The 26,098-nt window shown below is 42.8% G+C and overlaps 1 protein-coding gene across 1 annotated transcript in view; it reads left to right on the top strand.

Moving 5' to 3' along the window:
• Positions 1-1,627: 1,627 nt before the first annotated feature.
• The window catches only part of itga9 (integrin, alpha 9), a gene marked incomplete at its 5' end in the record, with an annotated part of 44,716 nt that continues 20,245 nt past the window's right edge, over positions 1,628-26,098 (top strand). Inside the window, 15 exons of the mRNA XM_079168275.1 lie at positions 1,628-1,818; positions 2,101-2,228; positions 3,483-3,589; positions 5,739-5,862; positions 7,002-7,069; positions 9,969-10,098; positions 10,182-10,267; positions 10,361-10,423; positions 10,843-10,980; positions 11,419-11,524; positions 13,360-13,454; positions 14,080-14,170; positions 14,469-14,514; positions 14,625-14,779; positions 16,682-16,842. Coding sequence (XP_079024401.1) covers positions 1,628-1,818; positions 2,101-2,228; positions 3,483-3,589; positions 5,739-5,862; positions 7,002-7,069; positions 9,969-10,098; positions 10,182-10,267; positions 10,361-10,423; positions 10,843-10,980; positions 11,419-11,524; positions 13,360-13,454; positions 14,080-14,170; positions 14,469-14,514; positions 14,625-14,779; positions 16,682-16,842 — 1,689 coding nt within the window. The remainder of the gene's footprint in view (positions 1,819-2,100; positions 2,229-3,482; positions 3,590-5,738; positions 5,863-7,001; positions 7,070-9,968; positions 10,099-10,181; positions 10,268-10,360; positions 10,424-10,842; positions 10,981-11,418; positions 11,525-13,359; positions 13,455-14,079; positions 14,171-14,468; positions 14,515-14,624; positions 14,780-16,681; positions 16,843-26,098) is intronic.

Below are 26,098 nucleotides of genomic sequence, written 5' to 3'. Positions count from 1 at the left end.
TTTTGTCACTCCTGTATCTTTATTGCCATTCAGTATCTTAAGGTGCGTGTTAAATCCAATAGCTTATCTCATTACCTGGTTTTAATGTGTAGTCTGTCTGACAGAGGATAAAGTATGACAACATCCTGTAGAAATAGACATGAGTGGAATGCAGACATCACAACAAATCTGGGTTTTAAAGATCCTATTGGTAGTGGGTCACAAACAACTGTAACCTTTGCTTGACCTATTTTTTTTCCTTCACAAAACAAATGCATATTCATATGTGTTAGACCATGGAAACCCTCATTTAATGGGAATCAGAATAAACTGTATTGGTTAAGTATGTTGACAAATACAGGTAAAGTTGGTATCTACTTCTATTGGAAGATTTGCTAGATTATATAAAGTGCTTCGCCATACATGTGACAGTAAAATGATATGTACAAATTATTGCACGATGTATATATTACAGTGTAATAGTTGTACAAACCTTATGGCTCGGGACCCCCACAAGACTTTGCAAAGATAAATTGAGGGGTTTGCCTGAAGATTAAGAAATAAGAGAAGCAGAAACAAAAATATTTCCACAACACAATATTCAGACTCATTTAATCTTTGCCTTTTTATTGTAAATCTTGATAGTTTGTTTCGTGAGGACTGTAAAAGGTATTTAAATTAAACAAGGAAATGTAAATCAATATTTGTTTGACTGGATACAACTGGTGATTGGGTTGCAAGTAGACATTGATTTTGCTTTAAAGGGACACCATGCAGTCAAACGTATTGGGAACTACTGTTGTTATATATATATAATGTATTAAGATGATTTGTCCCTAGAAAACATATCCGGGTGGGTTTTTATTTTGTAACATTTTGCAACAAAAGCTCTCTTATTACAAGCTTTGAATTCCTTATATTACAACCGTTTACTCATGTCTTTTTCTAATTGTGCTGACTTTTAAAGGAATTGCAATATCCCTGGGGATTTTTGTGCCAATAAGCAAAATCAATACACTTCTCATTGAAATGAAAGCTTTTAAAAATGTACTAATGAGGGCGTTACACTGTTCATTGTTACTGGAAAACGTTAGATGGCAGCAGTGCGCCCTCATCGCTCAATTTAGGTGAGCGGAGTCCCCAAAGCCCACGGATGAAATGTGATGCTTTGCGCCTCAAAACCATCCGCGTCTCTCCGTGACCGCGTTACCAGTGTCAGGGTACCAGAGTGAAAACACGCGTTCCGGTTTCACCTGTCACATTAAAACCCTCGCTGACCTCCAGGACTTGTTTAAGCAGTTCGATCGGCGGTGATGCTTTTATTTTGACTAAAACTTGGTTCATCCGGTCCTGTCCCGGCTACCCCTTGCTAACTTGACGCAAGTGACCGCATTTATCTCCACGGCCAGGGAGCCTGCGAGCAACAACTTTCTCAGATTGACACAGAATGGAGAGAAGCTGACGCACCGTCATTTACCGGACCGTTAACTTTCCTCCTGCCATCACAGCCTTCACGCTGCGTTAGACCAGGAACGTATAACTGAAAGATAGTTTTGAAACAGTTTGAGCACTGAAGAGCTGACACTTTCCCCTTATTATTTTTTTCCCCTTCTTCTTCTTTTTGGACGCTTTAACCGCGTTATTACGCATGATGCGCCAAGAGATGGCTACTCCTCGGAGCCACAAAACGGGAGTACAACATTTTTTTTACGCTTATCTCTCTATTTCAGTGGCTTATTCTTACAATATAGACTTAGAACATCCTTTGGTGTTTCGCGGACCAAATTCAAGTTTTTTTGGCTACTCTGTGCTGGAGCATTATCATGACAACACACGCTGGTGAGTCCCATGTTTTACTGGAAATGTTGAAATATTCTGTCAATGATGCACGGAGTTTGTACTTTTGAAGCAAATGTCTGAGGGTCTCTAGAGCTCAGGCTGCATCCACATCCAATGCATGCAAAGCAACTTCTTACTATTCTCAATGAAACGCCATTTCTGTTGGCGCTGTGACTTTTTCTGCTTGCAAAAGATTTTCTTTTATTTCCAGGTTTTAGTGGCGCATTTTAAAGACACTGTAAGGTGTTTGTCCCATCCTCTATCCTCTCCTCATTTCTGCAGGCTTATAGTAGGGGCTCCGAGGGCAAACTCAACCTACAGTAGCTCTGTACACTCTCCTGGAGCTGTATATAAGTGTCGAATTCACAGCAACCCAGAGCGCCGCTGCACAGAGATGGATCTGGGAAGAGGTCAGTCCCCACTGCCTGCTGCATAAATATAAGAGCATTGACAAACAACACACTACTCTACTGCAACCTCAGACCAACACATGCACCCTCAAACAATAGAAAAGTTCACTATCTGGTGGTACAGTCCACACACACGCATTGAGCCTTCCTGCAGCTTTTTCTTCTCTTTGCCTAAACTCCCCCAAGCATCTGTTTTGTTTTATCAGAATAATGCGGCCTTATACTGCTCTTAACAGTGCGACATTTGTTCTTCTAGTTCTGAACTTGCTTTTTGGAGACATCCAAAAGACAAGAGGGCTCTGTGTGCAGAGGTCCATAAATATTTTTGATAAATATGATTTACGCTTCTGCTAATATTTTCCAAGCACGTGAGCCAAAAAGTTGAACTTCAAACCCCCCCCCCCCCCCCCCCCCCTCAGCCTCCGGCTCTGTTCTTGTGGTCAAGGAAGCCGGGGTGCAGGCGTAGCTTTAATATTAACTCTGTGCTCAGTCAGTGTGTCACCAGAAAAAAAACATACATTATCACAGTGAGCGTGTGCTGCTTGGTGCCTGAGGAGCTGAACTCTGACGGGCCTCTGGGAACACACAACACACACTGACACACTGCATGCTACACAGCTACATGCCATTGTGCTGAATCAGTTGTCTCCAGGAAGAAAGAGAATAAACTTGGGGAAGGGAAATAGTGATCTATTATGTCAGAGTTGGACTGTTAAAAAGTTGTCCCTGACATTTTGAAGCGTGTTTTCTAACTATGCACATTCATGTAAAAAGCATTACAGAGCAGTATGTATCTTACAGTCAGTTATTTGGTTTCATGATCTCCTTGGGCTTGAGGAAATTGTGATGAGCCTTTCCATGATGTTTTATTAACCAAACTATTCATGCAGCCCTAAGGGGATCCTATTATACAATAATATGTCTTTATGTTGTGTGTTAAAATAAAAAATGGAATATCAGTCAATATATTGTTGTTTGACTTGTTTAACACCTAAAAAGTCCCGTGTCTTTGGGCTCTTCCTTGATGTCATAACAGATTTATTTTCTCTGAGTAAAATTGACTGCTGACAGCTGTACAACCTATATAGCATTTCAAACTGTGTAAACACCGCACACACATTAAGCAGAAATGAAGACTGAAACAGAGAACGCAAAGAGCTGAAAATGGCTGACAAGTTAACAAGTTATTTGCTCCAAGAAAACCTCCGTCCCGATGACTCAACGTCTGCAGAAACTGCTCTCGTTGTCTTTCAGGAAACAAGCCGAGAGAGTCGTGTGGGAAGACGTGCCAGGGAGACAGGGACGATGAGTGGATGGGGGTCAGCCTGGCCCGCCAGGACAAAGCCAATGGCAAAATACTGGTGAGTTCAGGGACGCACCGCCGCACTCACCTCCCCAAATTGTTTAATGCGAACCACGTACACTCGTAAAAAGCAGACCGTATTAGACCGACATCATTGTTGCTGATGTCTTACCATGAACCGCACTGTTCAACCACAGCTGGTCTCAACATTACAACCCTCCTTAAATGAAAACGGCCTTTCCTTCCATTCTGTGTTACATGCTCACAAGCTTTGACTTGCATAAGTCAAAAATGAACTTCAAGTTATTTTGCATATTCAAAGCTGGAGTAACAGCTGAAGTCAGACAGATTTGGAAACTGCTGAGTGGTTACATAATACTGTGAAACATCTACCTCGTGTTCGGAGCTGGAAGAGTCAGTGGAACTGGGTTTGTCAAAAGTGGAATGTTGTTTATAAAGAATGGGAGAGGGATTTAGAGAAACGAGAAGGCTAACTAGTGGTGCTAATCCCAGAGGTGCTTGGCTGGGTATTTGCACAGAGATCACAGGGCAGCTGGCAGAGTTTGTTTAGGCTTCAGTCCCTCTGCGGTGGTCCCGTCCAAGGGCAGCCTTTCATTAAACGTTAACCCCCAGTCCCCTGCGGTGGGTAGCGAGGGAACCAGCAGCCTTCCTGAACGGTTTGAAGGCGACTGGTGGGCCGGGCAGCTCTTGAAACACTCAAGACAGGTGTGTGTTTGAATACCTGTCGTTCATTGACCTCGTCCTACGGGAGCCAAGCAAATCACAATAATTCCTCCGCATACAGACGTCCAGATAACTGCTTGGTCTTTTAAACCTCCATTACTTTCAATATGTTTGTCTTTAGCCCATTTTTTTATACCTCAGTGGAATGTATTGGCATGATTTTCAAACCATGACCCCATAGTTCTTGGAGTTGTCAGTCTTTGGAACTTGAGCATAGAGTAATATGATGCTTGTAGCTGCACACTCTTTGGCCTTTCAGATGGGAATATGATAAAGGAAAGGTGGTGATTTTCTGCCACGTGTTGCTGTGTTGCTTTTTTTATTTTTTAAATCTCATCTAAATGGACTCAGGTTTCTGTGCAACAGGAGGGAAATGGCTGCTTGGCAGATGTGTACAGTGGTGATTTCATCTGCGCTTTCAGTGAAGGCCTTGTTTGTGACCGGCGAGCTCTTTGACTGAACAGGAACAAGACAACAGCGGGGACTCCAACCATAAAAGCCTTCTTTGCTCCTTCGACAAAACAGTTGTTGCGAGAGCTCCTTCTGCTGTGTTTATATCAGCTGATTGATCTTTTTTTTCGTTCATGCTGGTATTGCTGCCGCTGTTGCCCAAGCCGTCCTTTGAAACACAACTGTTTCTCAACGCGGCCTCTTCTGACGCTCTGTGTGCGCCCACAATCTGCCGAGCTCTTGTATTCATTTAGATTGGCTATGTGCGTGCGTGAGGGAGGGAGTTGGGGGGGGGGGAGTTATACAGTGCGAGGGGAAATGAAGTGAACTTTGTCTGCACAGAGGCGTCCAGATCTGTCCCCAGAGCCACAGGAGCTCCACCACCATCCCCCCAGGGTGCTAAATTATTACCACATTTACACATTTATGTGGCATGATTTGTGCCAGAGTTTGAAATCGAGTCTATATTATCCTGTTTACTTATCGATCTGTGGAATGTTTTATTTTGAAAAACACAGCGGCCAAATATTGTTTTGAGAATTACTCACTCTCCGTTGTAGAAATGTGCCCCCACGCTTCAGCAGCAGCATAATAAAGTGGGAGTTTGTTCTATGTCTTTTGATCCGCTCTCTGAACTTTTGCCTTCTCCAGCTGGCTGCAAGGCCCGGAGGAGCCTGTTTTTGAAATTAAAACTTTTAAAAGACAAATGACGAGGCGAAGATCTTCTTGCTGCATGTTAAATGATGCTTAGGAAACACAGATCTCACGCTGCAGATGAGATATTCACACCACAGACCATGGCTGTGTCGGTCAGAGCTAAGGATGGGCTTTACTACCCCCTCTTATTGACGATCATTTGACAGCCGCAGAGACACACTGACTCCAGCCCAGCGAGGAAGGGGCTTAAACAATCAGCGTGGCTGAAGGAACGCCTGCATGCAGTCAGAAGTGTTTGTGTTTACTGCATGAACATGTGTCTGAATTTGTTCTCCGATGCTGCTTTTCTCTCGCAGGCCTGTGCTCACCGCTGGAAAAACGTCTACTACGACTCAGAGCACATCCTTCCACATGGATACTGCGCCATCATTCCTCCCACTCTCCAGGGCGGGACGAAGCCGCTCATCCCTTGCTATGAAGGTGCAGCAAGCGCACACATTTGAACCCATATCAGCCTCTCACATTAGGCAGGCACAGACACTGGGAAAGATCAAATGCGTTGGTGGTTATGGGTTTAGTCCAGTGGCTCCCAAACCCTTCTGCCTCATCACCCCTTCAATTTAAGCAAAGACCCAGGTTATGGCCTCAGTGTGAATTTGTGAGCAGCTAAAGTGTAATCTTCCGTCTCACGTTGATTTTTAAAAGCCTGGAGATTTATTCCATAACAAAAAAAAAAGAATAAATTGGTCTGTTTATCCTTTTCTGTGGTTACATTTTATCAGCACCTCTGATTGGTGTTCTGGCGGTGATGTCTAGTAGCAGCAGAGCCTTGACGTGTGATTTCTCTTCCTCAGTCCAACACAAGTACTTTGGCAAGAGCCAGCGTCTGCTATAGAGGGGTTTGTTAAGCCAAATAATATATGAGCATTTGTCCGGTGGAGATGGAGAGTTTGTATTCCCTACGCACCTTTTCTTAAAGAAAAACATTTTCTTAAAGGTTTAATTACGCCAACAATTTTGTAAGGACAGATTTTTGGCTTTTCTAGAAATCAGGTGCTTTTAAGGAAAGATTTGCTTGCAAGATAGAGAAGTCACATTTTGTTATGATTGTAGTAAATCCAATCCATTTGTGCTGCAGGTAACCTTCTTCACGCACTGTCTACAACACTAAAAATCAACTTCCATTAAAAAAATGAATGTACTGTATAAGCTGACTCATGCAAATGTGTTCTTAATATGTTTTGATATGTGACTCACAACTATTTATCAAAGCTCGTTTTACACCTTAATTGGTCTCCCAGGTCAGGATTCCACTTCCTTCTGTGTCTCTCGTTGCCGTCAGTTGTGGAGAAGCCAGGCACACTGTGCATGGGACCGTATTGATAGAGCATTTTGCACAGATCCAAGCTCAATATTTGTGTAACCTGAGAGCGGTGTGTCCCCCTTCCAAGTAAGAGGTCTCCTTGTTGAACCCCTTCTCCCAGTCTGTGTTCTGGCCCCAGACTCCTCGTGGATAGGACCGGGACTTTGACTAGCTCCATATGGAATGCAGGAAAAACTCCAGTAAATGCTGGCTCAAGCACACAGTGAAATAATCTGTGGTTTGTTTTTTCTTACAGACTATAAGCAGAAGTACGGGGAAGAGCACGGCTCGTGCCAAGCCGGGATAGCGGGAGTTTTCACGGAGGTCAGTAACGGTCCTCGTTCATCTTCTTAATCCGCGTGATACTCTTGTTGTGTTCGTCGCTGGTTGTCATCCAAACTCTGTCGCCTGGACAATCATGGCACCTCATCAGTCAATTCACTGTTTGCTAAACTGAGCACGTCTTCAAATGTAATACCAATTGCAGTTCTTTGCTTTTTCATATTACGTGCCATAAGAAACTGAAAAGGTGTACAGCCTTGCTGCGTAACCGATGCCCCCTCCCCCGTGCTCGTGAAGCGCTGGAAGGCGGCTTGTTCAATAACCTCTGACCTAGGTAACGAACGCACCCCCCAAAATATACACGCCAGACTGTCTTAGCCTGCTTAGGGAGGCGAAAACCAGGACAACTTAATACCACTAGCCACCGTCGTATCACTCATTTCAGGCTAAAAACGTCGGCCTTCCCGACTACCGGATATCAACGGATTTAGGTGTGTGTGTGTGTGTGTGTGAGGTGTGGATGTACTCCAGAGTGAACCCGCTCTAAAGTGCCACCGCTGGAGGAGGAACCCTGTGTGGTTGGGAACCTCGCTCGGGTTATTAAGGGCAGCTTCAGGACCCTGACCCTAACAGCCCTAATTTAGACACCAATCTAACCCCTATTGTTTCCTAATACACCTCAGCTAATGTCTAAACATTATCAACCAACACTGCGACATCACATATGATACATTAGCAGAGCTTCAAAATCAATCTGAGCCAACCAAGTTAGTGAATCACAACAATGATGAACAACACCATCTAAACCGTAGCTTGTAACATGAATATCATTCAGATCACATGTCTAGTAAATGTACTACTGTCTATCCCAGGGGAAGAGCTCTCTTATCTTGAGGAGACTACGAGGGCCCCATCATTTTTAGATGTTAAATGATGTGGAATATTCTTCAGTCAGATATACATGAGTACTTTTATCAAAGCAGCCAGCCCTCTGCTGACTAACTGCTGATAACTGTTAGCTCATGTTTCCATAGAAAGATACAGCAACCTCGCCTGACCTGGTGTGCTACCACGAGATAAAACGTTTAAGAAAATACGAGTTTCCTTTACTCTAGATGCTCGAGAGGTTTGTATCAACATATGACATCATCCTCGGGTTAACAATACATGTTTGTATCTTACTTATCTGTAAGCCGTCTAGAAGCCGTCTGCAGTAAGCAGGACAAATGGATTTGACATGTAAATGCATTTGGGCAAAAAATATATATTGACAAAAATTAGCAAATGTGGAATACATTGAAATTTGAATTTGACCAGTTTAGACATTTTGTTTGCTGTACGCTAGCAATATAAGTATTTCCTGATGTTGTCTGTGAGCGGCATGTTCTGCAAAAGACCTTTTCAAGTCTCGAATTACAGTTACGCTCAATTTGGCACATACAGTTAAGTACAGTGGACTGTAAGTGACTTAAAAATGTGTCTTTGGAGCACAGCGGCGCCCTCAGGGTGAAACCATTCTTACTGGTGAGAAAGAGTCTGATGAAAAGCGAATGTAATTTGAGTTTTTCTTTTTTAACTTTGCTAAATAACATTGTTTCGGCTTTCTAGTTAGACTGGTGCAAATCTCAAGCAACTCTACCAGAGCCGCAAACAACTTATCGATTAGTCAGTCAACAGAGAATTATTGTTTTGAACATTTATTAATCGTTGAGAAGTGAGAAACTCCAATCGTTCTGTGGTTCGTTAAGGTGAGGCCTTGCTGCCTTTCTCGATTGTATATCATCGCAAACTGAATCTCTTCAGGGTTTTGGACTGACGGACAAAACAAGACTTTTGAACCCTTGAGCTGTGAGAAACTGTGATGAACATTTCTTTCACTGTTTTCTGACATTTAATAAACCCAAATGCTCTTCCTGTCACGGATACTAAAATGGGATCATTTCACATGATCTGCCTGCTCACTTTTCGTTGACTTGTTTCTTTCAAGAGCCTTTGAAAATGTTGTTCACGGCTGTTATGAACACTTAAAGCAGTGTATGACATCATGTTTTAGGAATTTATTTTATGATTTTATGAGTAAACCCAGATAAAAAAACACAGCATTTAAGTTGGAAAGAGGTGTGGAGCTTATAAGTGGAGCCTTATTGATTTTTTTTTGTGTGTGTGTGTAAGTTTTTATTTAGTCAGCATCATGTGAACGCTTTAAATAACACTGGAGCGAAACCTTGTGGCTTTAGCCAACAAAATATTCTATTAACATTGGATTCTACAATAACACTACTGTTTTAAAACCTAAAAGAACATCATCAAACCCACTTTTTTCACAGACTGAGGACGTAAGTGTTGATCTGTTAAAGCAGTTGAACAACCCCACATTAAAGAATGTGAAGAATTTAAAGAAAAGATGTCCAACTGTTCAACCTTATCCTTGTCTGACCCATGGTGCCCAGATGTTTGAGACCACAGCACAGGGGCCATTCACTGCTGAGTGAGGTCCATACCATGTTCTTAAGTTTGTTTGAGTTCTCAGGCGACTACACACATCCTCTGAGACGGACGACACACTGTCAGGTTTGAAAACCAGGACTCAGTGAGCAATGGCTACACTTCTAGGGCAGCTGAAGCAGAGCGTCTTAATTGCCGTGCTCTGGTCCCTTTAATATCCGTGGAACATCACAACAAAAAGCTGTGAACAACTCATTTTACAGCTGTCAATTCTGCCTGGACTGTGAATTCCTCATCACATCAAAGGAGGCCCCTTCAGCTGGCACGCCATCTGGCTGTGTGGTTGAGAGCAGATAACACAAACCAGTCTGTGGCCACTGGTTAACCAAAAGGTTCACCCAGCAGCACTTTCTTTCTCTTTTCTTCAGCAGGCTATAGATGTGCAGAAGAGGGTGAATGCACAGTCATGTGAATGAATGTGATTTCTCATTTTCAGGAGCTGGTGGTAATGGGGGCACCGGGGTCATACTACTGGACTGGGACGATCAAGGTGTACAACCTGACTTCTGACTCTTTCTACAGCCCGAACAAAGAAGACGTTGACTCCCACAGATACAGCTACCTCGGTAAGAGCTTGTTAATGAGGGTTATTGTGTTGAATGTTAAAAATATAAGTGAAAATGTTGCTGCAACGGATGATTGTTTCCAGGCTACGCTGTGACTGCTGGACACTTCTCGTCTCCTAATGTAATAGACATCGCTGCAGGGGCGCCTCAGCACAGCGGCAGTGGAAAAGTAGGGGCTTCTTCTTCTGTCTTATTTCCAGCTGTTTGAATTTAAGTCATCTTGTGTTGCTTGCTACACTGATTTGCTTTTCTCCCGCAACAGGTTTACATTTTCAAAATCGACGGTGGGTCTTTGGTGAAGAGCTTTCAAGCCTCAGGGAAAATGGTATGAGCCCGGATGTGGTATTCTTCCAGTGGTCTCTGGCAGTCCTGTTTTTAATCATTAAATTACAATACTATACAACCATATTTCATTTAACCTGATCTGCCTCAGGGATCGTTTTGATTCTTGTGATTCGTTGCAATCTGATTGCCTTGTTGTCAGAACCACACTGTTTATGTCTGCCTGAAGTGTTTAGACAGCAACAGCGATTTAAAGAAGGAACACGCTTGCCAGAAAGCAAAGCCAGGGAGGTAGCTAATGCTTTCCATTCAGAGCAAACAAAAGGCTTTAAGACTTAATGCTGGTATAGATATATAAAAGGGGAGGTGACTCCAGTCGGAGCGTGAATCGTATGACAATGGTATGAACTGAAGGAGTGTCTGTGATCTGACCCATTGCTCTGTGGCTCGGCTTGGTTCCAGATGGGCTCTTACTTTGGCTCCTCATTGTGTGCAGTTGATCTGAACCAGGACGGCTTGTCGGACCTGCTGGTGGGGGCACCCATGCACAGCCAGCTCCGGGATGAGGGCCAGGTGTCTGTGTACCTCAGCAAGGGCAATGTGAGTGGGATTCGTGGTTCAGCAGGAACATGAGACCATTAACCTGCTGATTTATTTTGCTCCAGTGTGTCCGCTCTCTCTGAACATTTCCATACTGTTATTACTGTCTGCAGTGTCAATTTTTAGATTTGCTCATGTTTGATTTCTTTCTGACCGTGTTTATTATCATGAAATTAGAAAAACAAAACACTGGAGCATTGTGAGACTCGGCTGTGAAATTATTTAACCGACCAAGACGTGGACTTCTGTTTGTACATTTTGTATTGATGAGTTATTGCGAGGAAGTTGACTGTTTGGTTGTTAAATTGTTTTGGTTAAAAGCCAACTAACTGCAGTCGTGGCCAAAGAATTTTATCGGAGCGCTGCAATAATTTCACTGCAGCAGTATACGGTAGGACATTTCTTTACTGACGTTATCTTGCCTGCTTCTGTTTTCAGGGGGTGATGGAGGAAGAAGGTGTTTTGAGTGGTGACAATGCTTTCAATGCACACTTTGGAGAATGCATTACCGCAATCGGAGACATAGATGATGATGGATATCAAGGTCAGTACAGTAATAACAGAGTGGTCGTAAAATTTAGAATGCATGAATCCATAAAGATGTTTTATTATAAAACAGTGTCCACTTACTTGCTAGTTTTACCTCTCTATAAATAGTCGCTGTAAATAGTAATTCAATAACACAACCTGAGAAGTTGAACTGAAAGGCATCTGAAACTTGTGACAAGAGGTCACAAGTAGGCACTGGTTTCTGTTCAGGGGTCAAAAACCATAAAAGGTTGGGAACCACTAACATAATAGGACCACACTGGATGTTTAACGTGTTTCAGTCCATTGACCATTTTTACAACCATGCCACAACTTCTTCATTTGCATGGCAGCCACTGTTTTTAATTTAGTTCACTATGATGAAACTTGCGGTAAAACCTGCATGACATAGTATCCATTTGTTATATTGTTATTTTTGAAGTTCAATTGTTTTTGTGTATAGTGATACATTAAGAGAAGAGTCTTTAATATGATCCTTATAAATCAGCTTCTGCAATGCAAACCACAACAAAACATATTAATTTCCTCTTGTGCCTCAGATGCCAGAGAGTCCTTGAATGCAACAAAAAGGAGGTCTTTACATTCCAAAGTACTGGAATTGTCCTTTAACCACTTCACTATCTCTGTGCATGTAAACCGTTTGCAACACTGGAGCCACTAGTGAGCGGTCATAACCCACATGGGGGTCTTGTAATGGTCCACAAGTGGTCAATGATCTAAAGTCCAAGCAATGGCAAACCCTTTAAATAGCATTCGTTGCTATTAGAGTGACATTTTGCTTTAGTCATGAAACAAAACTATTTCCTCTGTCATCTGGTGAGTAATAAAGTCACACAGTTTATGTTCCCCACATCAGCCCACAAGCAATCGTTGGCTGTTTGAGAGTCTCAGTAGGTGCAACAAAACCCGTCATTTTCACAGATGCTTTGTTTTCATTACCCTGCGGCGAGGGGGCTCTTTAGAAAGTATTGCCCTCTCTCACCCTTGTGTGCATCGTGTGTCATCCAGATGCAAACTAAATTATCCACACACACACACACAGACACAGACACAGACATGCATTTACACTGTCTGTTTTCCTGGCACTCGCATTGGCTTGGCTTTGAGGGCTCGACTTGGCGTCCATGTCCCACTCGAGGCCGGGAGCTGCTGTCTGGATTCATCTCCGTGCAAGATACGCCTCGAGGCTTGCAGCCTGGCACAACCTCTCTATTTGTGTGTGTGTGTGCAGAGAAAGATGGCAGCTGGGAATCATAACTCATCCTGTAACTCGTCGCTGTTTGAGTGACGAAAGAGCCAGACTTGCTCGCCGACTGACAATCTATTATTTACAACCTAACTGCTACTATTTCATTTGAAAGAACTACTGTAGAAATCAGAATACACACAAGAAAAAAAATACTTGTTTAATTCTATCTCTACATAATGAGTTAATCATTGTGTGATATAACCAAAAAAAGAAATAAAGAGTGCCATTCGTTTACCATCTCTGCTTTGGTACGCTGCACCACATGGCCTGGAAGTGTTTTGGTTTATAAAAAGAAAGTTTATATGTGGAGTTTCTGTGCAAATGGGATAAGGAGACATTGTTTCAGTGCTCTTGCCAGCACTTTATAAGGCTTGTTTCCACTCTCTCAATGGTCGCACAAGTCTTTATGGCCACTAACGACACTTAACTGTCTATTAAGTCTCTTACTGTAACAGCTTGTTTCCCAGAGTTAATGAAAGCTTTTGTACACATTCACAAACACACACCGTCACATACATGCTCATTCATTTCTCTGCCATCTTTTCACAGAAACACTTTTGTCCTCTTATTTGTCTCCTCAGATGTAGCCATCGGAGCCCCTAAAGAGGATGACTATGGAGGAGCCGTTTATATCTACCATGGGGATGCCTCGGGAATCATCAGCAAATACTCCATGGTAAGAACTCCTCCTAGTGTCACACGACATGCCAATATCATGTAGATTTATTTATAGAACTAAGCAAAGGATTACATTTTGATTATCTTTCCCCTCATTTCTAGTAGTTCCACTAAAGGTTCACCTGCAAATGTTACATTTTGATGAAACCCATGCGTTCACCTTGTGTATCGAGCTGTTGAAATAGCGGATTAACGTGCGGTAAAGTCGCAGGTGGTGATGTTGCCTCGGGAATCCCCACATAGCGCTGAATGAGGAGCTTCTTTTTTATTCCGGACCACAAAGTATTTAAATCTTGAAATTCACCTGTTTAGCCGCCACATCATCACTACTGAGATGTTTTGAAGTATAGAGCGAGAACCTGGAGGCGACTAGCTTGGCTTGGCATAAAGATTGAGGGACACAGCCAGCTTCTGGCCGAAGCTAGATCAATCCACCTGCCAGCATCTCCAGCGCTCACTAATTAACACAATTTATGTTCTTTAAAATAAACTTGCGTCAAAAGGACTAGTTGCAGTCTGACAATGAGCTGAGAAAACGCAGAGCAAAAACAAATCATGCAATGTTCTCTTTTTCCCATGTTGGCTCACATGTATAACTTGAGGGCTGGTATCATCTGTTACAGAAACTGTCTGGGCGCAGTGTAAACCCTGGTCTGCAGATGTTTGGCCAGTCAATCTCCGGCAATGTGGACATGGATGGCAATGGATACGCAGGTAAGATCGTACCAGAATAGATGAAGGCTTAACCACATGAGGAAGATGAAAACATCAAATAGGAAAGGATGACAGTATGAAATATGTGTTGGCCAAAGCAGTGCACAGACTCGTGATAGAGGGATCTTGTTTACTGCATTCCACAGCTGACATTCAGACTTAGCCAGCATGACAGTTAAAGACCTCTGTGCATTGTTTGGGATTTGCAGGTGTAATGAGTGCTATCAGCAGATGTTGCATTCCCATCATATCCTCTTTATGGCTTTCCAAATCAACCCTGTTTATGTTTTTGTTGCAGATGTCACTATTGGAGCCTTCATGTCAGATAGTGTGGTCCTGCTGAGGTGAGAAACCGGATCAGTGACACTGCACTATTTCTTTCTACTTCTGAGTGGTATTATTAATGTCCAGCCTTTCCCACGCTGTGTTCTTGTGTCGGTCGATGTGGTTGTAGAACTCGGCCTGTCATTACGGTGGATGTGTCCATCTTCCTGCCCGTCTCCATCAACATCTCTGTGCCGCAGTGCCACGAGGGCCAGCAGAACCTAAACTGCTTCAACGTAGCCGTCTGCATGCGCTTCAGGGGAAGACAGCTGCCAGGACAGATAGGTGAGGACAAATCCCGACAAGAGAAACCTCACCAAAGTTGAAATCCACTCTGAAAGGGACACTGAACTGCCTGTGACTGGTATTACTTGCGCAGTCCCCACTGGAACAAAAACATATTTCCACAATACCGAATAGTAACGCAAGCTAAGTAGATAATAGCTAAAAACAACAAAGTTCATCTACCGCAGAATTCAGAATACTTGAATCATAGTTTAGTTTTTGTGGCTTAAAGGAATAGTTCAATATATTGGAACATTTTCATATTAGTTTTCTTGCAGAGAGCTACAATATTCATACCACTGGTAGCTGTGTGCTGTAAGTTGGAGCGAGGGCCAGGAGGAGGCAATTACCTAAGCCTAGTATAAAGACTTGAAACAGGGGAAACAGCTAGCCTGGCTCCCTCCAAAGGGAAAAAAAGCTCCTACCAACACCTCTAAAACTAATAATGAATACGTCGTATCTCATTTGTTTAATCTGTACAACCAGTAATGTAAAAACAACAAGCTGTGGTTTTACTGTGAGACTTTCTTGAGTCTTGACGTTGCTGTGAATTTTGAAAATGAATCTCAAAAGCCATAAATCTCTGTCGTCATGTGTCACTCACTGGTGTTGATCATATAGAGTATATTTTAGTCATTTAGTGTTGTGAGGAAGTGAAATTCATTCTCCTTGAACTTATGGTGGTCATCTAAATTGGGAAAATGTGTAAACATGCTCATGCTGAGTAATTCTCCCCGTGCTCGCAGATGTGTGTGGTTAGCCTTTGGCCTGTCAGGGCGTTTGACCGATGGTTTACCCTCCATCCTTTGCTAAGTCGAGTGCTGAGGTGCAGTCCTGTTCCAGTGTTTGGGTGTGGTCATTCGCAAACCCCCAGTCGAGCAGGAGCCCTGTCGTTAAATAATGACTACGTCCTGTCTCGCTGCAATAAAGCCTCTCTGTTTAGGCGTCTGGCAAACGCCATGGAAAGTGTAGCACTATGTGTTTGGTGACTCCCTTTAATGAAACCTTCCTTTGCCTCCTCTGGAGTGAGCTCATGGCGTTCCTCTGTTGGATGCAGGAAACAGTAGGCTTTGGTCCGAGGAGGGTGTGTTTGCCACCCCTCTCACTGTTTTTACCAGAGTGACACCCTCTTAAAGCAATTACTCCAGACTGAGGCTGATTCATTCAGAGGAATGGGTTTTTAAATGGCCAGAGGCCCGTATATGGTCTTCTCGGAAATGTTGTTTATGCTTGCTTCAGGGTTATGATTTCTCAATTCCAAAACTTCAAAGATTTGAAGTTGTTGTGTGTCGCAATGTCACTAAGACACTAAGACCAGGGGTGGAACCAGCAGGAATGTTGTTATTGAATGTTGTCTTTCACAGTAATGCTGCTTCCACCCCACCAGCTGGAAAATTACATCCTGTTTCTGTTAATATTTGTTATTTGTTAAATATCGGCACACAAACCTCGTTTTTATTGTATAAATTCAGTTTTAGCTGACGTATTTGCTGGCTTGTGGATGAATGATAAATTCTCCGTCTAGTCTCAAGATGAAATTGAAATTCTTCATTGTTCAAAGCCATTGCTTTTCATTCAGTTTTTCATCGTAGTAGCAAAGCTATAGGCAAATCTACTGAAACTAGCTCTGTACACACCATGGCACGAAAGGCTCTCGTTAACTCAAAGTAATATCAGATGATTAGACCAAGAAATGTCAAACATGTTCCCATCTTCCCTCTGACTCACAAAAATGTTACTGCAATAAGCGCTAATTTATTTATCCCCATGTTTTCCTGGCAGTTAGCAGAAAACCAAACCCTGCATACTTGAAGTGTTTTTCAAGATTATCTTTACTCAAAGAACCATCGCTGTCAGTTGATTATGTCAGTTATGTGTAACAGTGCTGTCGTCTCTTCACAGAGTTGATGTATAACTTGACAGCTGATGTGGATAAGCGACAGAAGAGCCAGCCTTCCCGGGTCTACTTCACTCAAAGCGGTTCTCAGATCAGCCAGATGAGCCAGCAGATCAGCTTGGACATCAACAGGGAGGAGTGCCAGCGCTACACCGCCTACGTTAAGGTGAGGTCGGATTGTCTGGTCTTAGCGCTGGCTGTGTTTCTGTTGGGTTGTCCATATGCGGCTCATGTCCTCAGCTGAACTCTCCGCTGCTTTCACATAACCTTGGGCACTCTCACCCTGCAATGTTGACGCGTGTTATGAGTTATTTGCTTATGTGGTCTGTTTTTCTTTCTTTCTTATCTGTTTTTTTGGCTTTTTGTGGGAGCATCAAAGGCTGTATGTTTCCAGTTAAAGTGTTTAAACAGATCAAAACAAGAGGAAAATTAAGATGTCAAGATACTGTACGGTCCATCACATTATCTCATAGTGTTGTAGGAGCAGCGGTTGCTGCAGCCGAAGGCTACGGATCACCAGGCATCTGCTGGGAAGCTCTTTGTGTCACCCTGCTGGGTTAGGTTAAAGGTAACAGCCAGGCTCTTGATGGTTCGTGAAACCATGCTGCTCAACTGTGCGTCTGCAGAAACTGACAGAAACAGGAAACAGAGTCTCCTTTGTCATCGCATAGTCCCTCTGTTGTGTTCCTCTGTGATGTACTCGTGTAGCCTCAGAGAGGGTCCTCGTCCTGAGGGCACCATCCATGTTTCACCTCCTCTAATGCGGAGGCCCACTGCAGGCCTGTAAATTTCACTGGCATTCTTAACTCCGCTCTCCAAGCGCTTTCACCGTGGGAGGCTGAGCTGCCGACTGAGGGGGGCTGTCATTACCACGCCTGCCTCTCTTCCTTCAGCCCCATCAGACTGTAATGAGCGTATATCACACAGAGCAGATGCAGCACTGAGCTCACTTTATTCACCACAACATGCACATCACAGTTATGAAGGTTTATTCAGTGACGTCTGTCATGTCTTTATTTAGGCTCTTTAGTAAAACCCGGATAGAAGAATTCAAATTGAATATTCACTTCTCTGTCTTAGTTTCAACACAGAGCATTAAGAGTAGGGTAAGTAGGGTGTTTCTTCCCCAAGTAAATCGGACATTTCAACACTTGAACCAAACTTCTTTGTGTGGGCGGGCAAGTGAATTATCACTCAGTCAAAGCTCGTAGCTGCCACATATCCATAGCATCTCTCTGGCTGTGAGATAAACATACTTATGCTTTAAGTGCCATCCATCAGGCCAGATGTTACATCAGGGGAGAGCCGTATTTTGCAGCTTCAGCCCCGAATGTTTCTTGATGAAATAACACTTTGATGTTGTTAAAGGTGTAGTTCTATTTTGGGAAACATTTTAGCGGATTTATGAGGGATCATGTTTCCATTGCCGAACACAGTAACTTATTTAAGTATTCAACTTGTTGTTTTTACGTTTCAGTTTTTGTACGAAGCAGCAGTAGCAGTTGTTCCCCTTTGTCTCCAGCGTTTATGCTAAGCTAAGTTTACTGTCTCCTGGCTCCAGCTTATTAAAGGATATAAGAATTGTTTAACTATTCCTTTAACATATATTTCAGTTTACAGATGACGCACATAACATTACATCTTTCTTCTGAAGGAGTATTTGGATTGGCTTGACTGAGGTGTGAAGTGCAGCATGGTTGCACTCGAGCTCTGTGGATTGTCATTTTCTTCTCCATATGTAGCCACAAATTCCACCTGCTCAGCAGCTGAAACAAGAGTGAGATTCCCAGAGTTACCATAAGCTGAAAAGCCACACAGGACGGTAAAGGCGTGGTGCCCAAATTACCACTCTGTCAAACTGTTTACAGGCTGAATGACCTTAGATATGTATGAGAGGGGGCAAAGATTACGACCTAGCAAGATAACTGTCTGCCATGAGTCCTCATCATCATAAAGTATGTGTTTTTATTGCAGAGAAGAGCTAAAGAATCACCATAATCAGACGTGATCTGGCTCCGCTCTTAGATGAGTAAAGTCTCCTTGCCCAATTGCATCATTTATCTTCCTCATGTGTCTGCCCACATGAGCCAGTCCTCCCATTCCCCAGAAGAGGTATGCTAATGCGAACCAGCCGGTTGCCTGACTGCATCCTTAAGGGTGGGGGGTGGGGGGGGGATTGTGCACCCCCCCTGCCCCACCCTTCCCTCAGCTAAAACACAGCAGGGTGCTGGGCTGCTGTTGTGTCCACAGGAGCTGTGCGCTGGCGCTGCTGATGGAAAACCCTCACGTCAGAGTTGATTGCTCAACCCCTGATGCATGAGGGCCGGTGGAAGCGGGCCATGAGCTATTCTGAGCCACTCTCACGTTTGAAACTACGCTGACCATCGGTAGACCCCATTTGTTGACTTTATGAATGATATAAATACTTTAAAATGACCTCAGTTAACAGCTTGAATGAATAAGGCACTGTTAAAGTGGGATTCGTTCTGATTACTGTACTGTACACGCAGCAACAGGACTGGAACAGACACGCTCAATTTTCACCATCTGAAATCTGGTAAAAAAAGCTTGACCGACCGGTAAATCATGTAGTGTTGAGAACACAAGGGCATAGCTGGAGTTATTCAGAGAGCACAGAGTACAGAAGCTAATAATTCAGTCCCTTGCTTTTTTTTTCAAGAGTAATTCCTCCTGAAATTATGCAAGTCTTTTCTAGTTGATCATTTTAAACATGTTTTCATTGGCATGGGCTAACAGCATACCAGTCCTCCAGATGGTCTTTGTTTGGTTATTTTTAGCTGAATAAACTCCATGCAGGCTTTTCCTTCAGTTGTACCTCACATTGAGGAAGGATGAACAGTTCCTCGAAGTGATGACTGATGAATGATTAGGGTTCAGATGACCAGAGGTGCTGTGTCCGTGAGACGGCAATGAGTCGTTTAATAAGAGATCCACCGACTTTAAACGGGAATTCTTCAGTTCGATGTGTTGCATTTAGTCATTTTTGTACAATTGGCATGTTACCCTTCTGTAGTATGGTAATGTCTCAGGTCTTAGTGAAATAGCTTCACTTGACCCCTCAGCAATTAAACTTCATTATAGTGGCGTCAACGACAGAAAACTGGAGCTGTTCAAATTTGAATGAAACAGGTAACTTTTTTACTGTATACCAATAATGGTATGTAGGTTGGGGATGATATGGAGCACTCTTTAGTAGTTGGAGGAATGGCAACTTAAAGAGTCACCAGGGAAGATATTTTAGTTACAGTTTTTTAGTTTTTAGTCTACAGCCTTGCTAGCGACTCAGTTTGCACTAAACGCGACATACAGCTGCGGCGAATGGGAATGCCATTAGTTTTCTTCTGCGATCCACTCATCTCATGGCACGTTTACGTCTCTGAGAGTTTACCTATCGTCAAGTACATGTTTTTACTCCAGCAGTCCAATCTCAGCGCAGTGCACGTGAGCCTTGAAATCATGCCAAGAGCCAATTCCATTTGTGGTCATGAGTGGTGTTGTGTAGCTCTGGAGAAGCATCGCAGTCTCCAAGGAGGAGCTAAAATAGGCATTTAAAGCCCAGCCTGTAACAGTTGTCTGTTTAATTTAGCCCGTAAAGTATCCTGCTCACTTTCCCCACCTCTTTTCTCTGGCCTACATCCCACTGTATCTCATGTCCCCATTACATTTGCTTGGCACCACCGAAGTATTTAAAGGTCCACCATACTTTACTCTGTTGAGTGCTGCTGTTAGTGGGGCAACTGCAGGATGAACATCTATCTGTCAAAGCTAAATGCACTGAAGCCCTCACAAATCTCTTATGACTGAATGGAAAAACTAGATACATGTTGGATTTGAGCAATACAATGCAGGAGATTATCAGACTGGCTAGTTGAGCTGATGGATGATGGTCTATGAAGTTACAGAATGAACCAGCTTCTCAGAATTATTACCTCTGCAAATGCAATTGAAAGGAGCAAATGTTTTAACCTGCCTGTGTGTCTGCTTGTTAGCATCGTACAGCGCCTCATTCATGTCTCATATGGCTAAATTCGATGGACAGATCCGTCGCTGACATGCTATATTTTGTTAGAAAACGAAGCCAAGAAGACAACAACAAACATATGTCAACGATTGTATTCTATTGATTTATGCATCGTAAGCGCTACTTGTATGTAGTTATACCATATAACAAGCTGCCTATATCCACAAATGCCTGACTTGTGAAATTCAGTTCTAGCAAATGATAAAGTCAAAATAGTTGAACAAAACTAATTTTTCAATTTATTGATCTGGTTAATCCTTAAAAATGCCAAAAAATGCATGTTTTCTTGGTCTTCTTCGACAGTAAACAGAATATATTTGGGTTTTGGAACAATGTGGGGAAAAAAACTAATTTCAAGCCTCATAACACTGAAGTGTTATCTTAAGTTTCTTTAACTTTATGGATATAGTGCCGGACATGAAGTGTAGTTTTCAAGACTTGGAATTGGCTCCCACAAAAGTAACTGGCAGGCAGTGTACTACCATTTTCTGTGATTGGCCACTTACCTGACAGTATTTGAACATTATGCAGTGAAATCCACTAATCTGTTCCCTCCAAAGACGTCGAAACAAATGTGAAAAATGATTTACGCTTACTGTTTGACCTAAGTCTGCTCTGCATAGCCAAACAGGACACCCTGGAGAGTAAAGCAGAGCGGGAGTTCCTGTCGCTGGATCCCAAAGAATCTCCAGTAAGACAAAGTCCCTCAACACTGTCTGGCACGTGGAAACCCGGAGCGGAGCCGCTGCCACACTGCCTGCTTTGTTTGCCTCTTTACAGTTCAACAGAAACGTGCAATTCCCTTGATGCCGTTCCCCCGGTTTCATTTACCTCAGGCCAAGAGAGCTGATACAATGAAAGTATATAGCAGGACGGTAATCATATCCAGCTGTCTTCTGTTACACATGGCAGAAAGTCTATTTATAAAGACTATAATGAAGAAAAAAAAGGGTAAAATATACAAGCAGTGCACTGCGATAATAAATCGCGTGGAAAATGACATGGACACTGTCATATGAATAAGTTCAGCGGAATGCTTTTCCTGCAAGTATTAGTGTTAATACCATGTACTGGATACTAAAGAAGAGCTATTCAGGTTCATTTTAGCTCAGGGTAATATTTTGGTCAGGATTTCCCTACATGGTCGTGTCAGAGTGAATATTAAACAGTTCTTCTCCAGGCTTGTTTGGGGAGTGCACAGCCGACTTTTGCCTCAGTAAAACAAGTCAAATGGTGCATGAAGTTCCTTTCATGCGTGTGCAAAGAAGATGTAAGTGAGTTTTTTTGTTTTTTTGCTGTAGCTGCTCATTAGACATGCTCTGTGTTGTTGCCATAGTAAATGCATCGCTGTTACTCATATCAAGACTGACTAAAGGTTGGGCAGATTTGATGAATTGTTGATTTTGGCAGCTAAGCACGCTGGGCAAAATGTTTCCGCAGTCTTTTGGCCGCGGTACTGCCACACGATGCTACCGCAAGGCAACGTAATGGGTGGCCAAGTCTGACCACAATGAAAGAGTTTCTCTTGCCATGATTCCCACTTCCACTGCAGAGGAAACGCGTCTGTGTGTACGGGTGTTCAGTGTGTGCGCGTCGGGTCAAAACGTGTGATGGTTCCTGTGCTTCGCCACACCAGGATAGGACCATAGGCCGTGATTACTTCATCACTTGGCGTCGTCACAACGCTTCCTTAGGAACCTGGCGGCGACCCCGTTATCATTTCCCCCCTACGTGACCCGTTTGTTAATATTAGTGTATATTCCTGATGTGGTGGCGTTCACGACAAATTCTGCTTCCCGTGTAAACAGGCGAGATCCGCCACAAAGGAAGTGGAACAAATATATACACAAGACGTTTGTTTATGTCCAGAGGAGACAGTAACCTGCCTTGCTCAGGTGGATTTGACGAATTAGTGTTGCCATGCTGCAGTTTTATCAGGGCTTTGTCTAAAAACAATGGCTCCAACAAGAACAGTGAAGTAAACGTGACCCAGATTTTGTGCACAGTGACGAAATTGGCTGCAGGAAGCATCTGGAGACCTCCTCTCTCACCAGGATGAAACCGACACACAAACACTCTGAACTCCATTTTAAAAGCGGCACATTTTGAGCTCATTGCTGGTATCTCATCTATCAGCGGGTCGAATAGCAATTTTCAGCAAACGCATGCAATTACAGTGTTGCATTGTTTAAACTGTCACGACATGAGGCAAAAATCAGCAACTGTGAAATGTATTAAGTAATCTTCATTCTTTTGTCTCCAATTAATTGTATAAGAGTTCAGATAACAAACTTCCTGTTTGTGCACAGATAACGTTCATCAGGATGTTGAGGGGAGTTAATCTCTCAAAGAGTGGAAATCTTCAGATGCTTGTTGTTGTTTCTAAACAGCAATAACATTGCAGAAACTCTGGTGCTTTTAGTTTGATGAGTAAAACCCAATAAAACACTGTCTGAAATCACTCCTTACTTGCTACCTGGTGCATTATATTCTCAAGACTCAAATCTGCTTCCTTAAAAGGATCTCATCTGGATTCTTTTTCCCCCCCTCAGCACTAAGTTTGTTTTGCTTCTTAGCAGAGCCGTGCTTTTGTCCTTGTGGTGACTCCGAACCTCGTCAGTCAGGTTACAATAGAGATCAGCGAGGGGTTAAAGGTAGCTAGACATGACGGGTCGAGAATTTGGGGAATGAAGAGGTCATAATGCAGAATCCGTTAGACTAATTCCCCATCAGTTCTGCTCCTGTTGCTACTGACCTTCCAGAGCTCGGTTTCGGGGTCATTTCAAGAATGAAAAGCCTTGTAATGCTCTCAAATGAGACGTAGAACGATACTGAAAATAGCACAGAAACAAATAATGTGTTAGGAACAGAACAATGTGGGAGTTGTTGAGTGAGGAGCAACTGTTACATGAGGGAACACATCTGTGTATTTATAGGTGGCTGGCTCAGATCCAGATATGAAACAAATTCAGCCATAGTAAGCATTGGTGTTAAATCAAGTTGTTGTTGATGGAATGTGGTCAAAAAAAAGTAACACGCTGAAGAATGTGGTATGTTTGAGCAGTAAACCTCTTCCATCTGCCAATTTCCAACGGGGAAGTGAGGCACCTTTCTCCCCTCCTTTATAAGTCCCAGCTGTGGTTTTAACTGTCCAAGGGTCAAATGTTGAATGCCTTCTTCATGATGCATGTGAGACCATAAAAGTTTCCTGTAATTTGTGTTTACGTGAACGTTGTTTTAAAAAGCAATAAATTCAATACACTTGGATTCTCCAGGGCAAACGGGATGTATATCTCCTTATCTGCACCCTTGGGATCTTTATCTTTATAAAGGGAGTCATTTTACTCAAAGTATGACGCAAAGAGCTTCATGTTTTTGTTTGTGTGTTTCAGGGGAAACGTTTTGAAGAGCATGTACTGTTGTGTGCACCTCTGCAAGTGGATGTTCTTGCTTGCATGCTGCGTTAAGAGCAACATGGTATTTATTGGTGTTTAGTCGTGATGCAGCCTCATGCATGACAGTACAGATGGTGTACGTTTCCTGTCAGTTAAGTGATGGTGCTCCTCTGTTTTAAGCCAGAGGGAAATGCTTGTTTAGGATTAGGTTAGGATTTGGTTGATTTATGTTTTCACTGAAAGAGCAGCCCAAATGTGTACTCCAGATTCATTGTTCTGTTTTTCAAAATGTACAGCTGACCAGTTATTTATTGTTTTATTTTTCTCTATACTGTTTTTGGGTGGTGAAGGTATAGGATGTGATAGTGCACACATGTTTTCCATCCATTCATTTCTAACTAAATTCGCTCAATATGCAACTTTATCCCTGGAGTAGCAGTAGCAGTAATAATAAAATATTTGCTTTAGTACTAGACACAATGTGCGATGACCTCTGAACACTGCCGTTCTCTCTTTTGTAAATCCTGTCAGTTTTCTGGGAAAAGTGTGTTTTGATCCACAACAGGTTGTGGAGTTGCAGTGTGTGATTTATCAGGTTGGTGCCTGAAGCTGGACAGACATCTGAGAATCACTGCCTACTACTAACATCAGACGGGCTGAATTATTTTCCAGTGGTTGGAGTAAACATGGCTCATGTTGAATGGGAGCCATTTTCAAAGGCATGCTACATACAATTGGTATGACTGGTAGTCTGGCCTTTTCGGATTACTCAGAATAGTTTGGTTTTGGACAGGCTGAAAGTATTAAAACCTAAGTGCATTTTTTGTTGATTTGTAACTTTCCCGCAGCACACGGGTATTTCAGAACATGGTTAGTTTCACTTATTCATGTCATTGTTTCAGACATGACATCTTGCTTCACAATGCAACATATTTTTATATTAAAAATGGATTAAAGAAGTTCCGCAAAAATACTCTAATAACCCGCTTTACGCTACCTGCTCTGCACCAAACAACAGACAGACACAGTTAGCGACTAGCTGGTGAATAAAATTGAGTGTTTAGCAGCTGAAGTAGTTCCCTAAAAGAGATATTAGACCTCACATTCACCAGAAACAGGACTTCTAATGAATGATAATGTTGCTTTCTGGTTCCCTCTCACTGGTCTCATCAGTTTTCGTTTTCAGCAGCAGCAGGCAGCTGTTTTCAGTGAAAACGCTGATAAACTTGACTGTCCGCCAGATGCCCATCACCAAACAGCAGACAGGAGCATTTAGCAGGTAAACAGCCAGATATTTCCCTCCAGAGACAAAACTAGAGCTTCTAGGAGAGTTAATAGTGGACCATTCACCAGATGGCCAGAAACACCACTCCACATGAATGCTAATGTCTACCTGATGTGTAAATAAGCAACTATTTGCTAATACAATATAACCTTTATTAGGTGATAATGTGTCAGTGTTGGGTTAACAGCTTGTTTTACGCTGCCCCCAAATGTCCAAAAATAAATCACGTAATTCTAAAATAAGACCAGAAACGTGACAAAAAATAACCACAAAAATTACAAGAGGCAGACAAACACCTCATTTGAAATGACAAGGCTATGAGGGCACAGTGGTGGGCACAGGAACTGAACAATCGAGGCGCACTTAAAGAGAACAACAACAGGAAAAGCACATAAAGAGCATAACAGTAAAAAAAACAATCACCAGGTTTAGAGGCAGCTGCACTCATTCTCACTAAGAGGTCCTTGACAATGTCCTTGAAGGAAGTTTTTCACATTTTTTGAAAAAGAATATTGCGCCACCGCCAACAGAAGTGAGAACCGAAGAGCTGCTCCTTTGGGCATTTCCTCTGCATGTAAAGGACGCTTGTTGTGATATGAGTGAAGATCACAGGAGATAAATCAAGTCTGAGGGGATTTAACAATTCTGTTAAATATGAGGAGGAGTCATGGGATTTCTTAATAGATGTGCAATCTGTTCT

This window comes from Pholis gunnellus (genome assembly GCF_910591455.1).
Source record: "Pholis gunnellus genome assembly, chromosome: 11".
Classification (NCBI taxonomy): domain Eukaryota; kingdom Metazoa; phylum Chordata; class Actinopteri; order Perciformes; family Pholidae; genus Pholis; species Pholis gunnellus.
The sequence above is the reverse complement of the archived record's forward strand: the minus strand, read 5'-3'. Positions and strand labels throughout refer to the sequence as shown.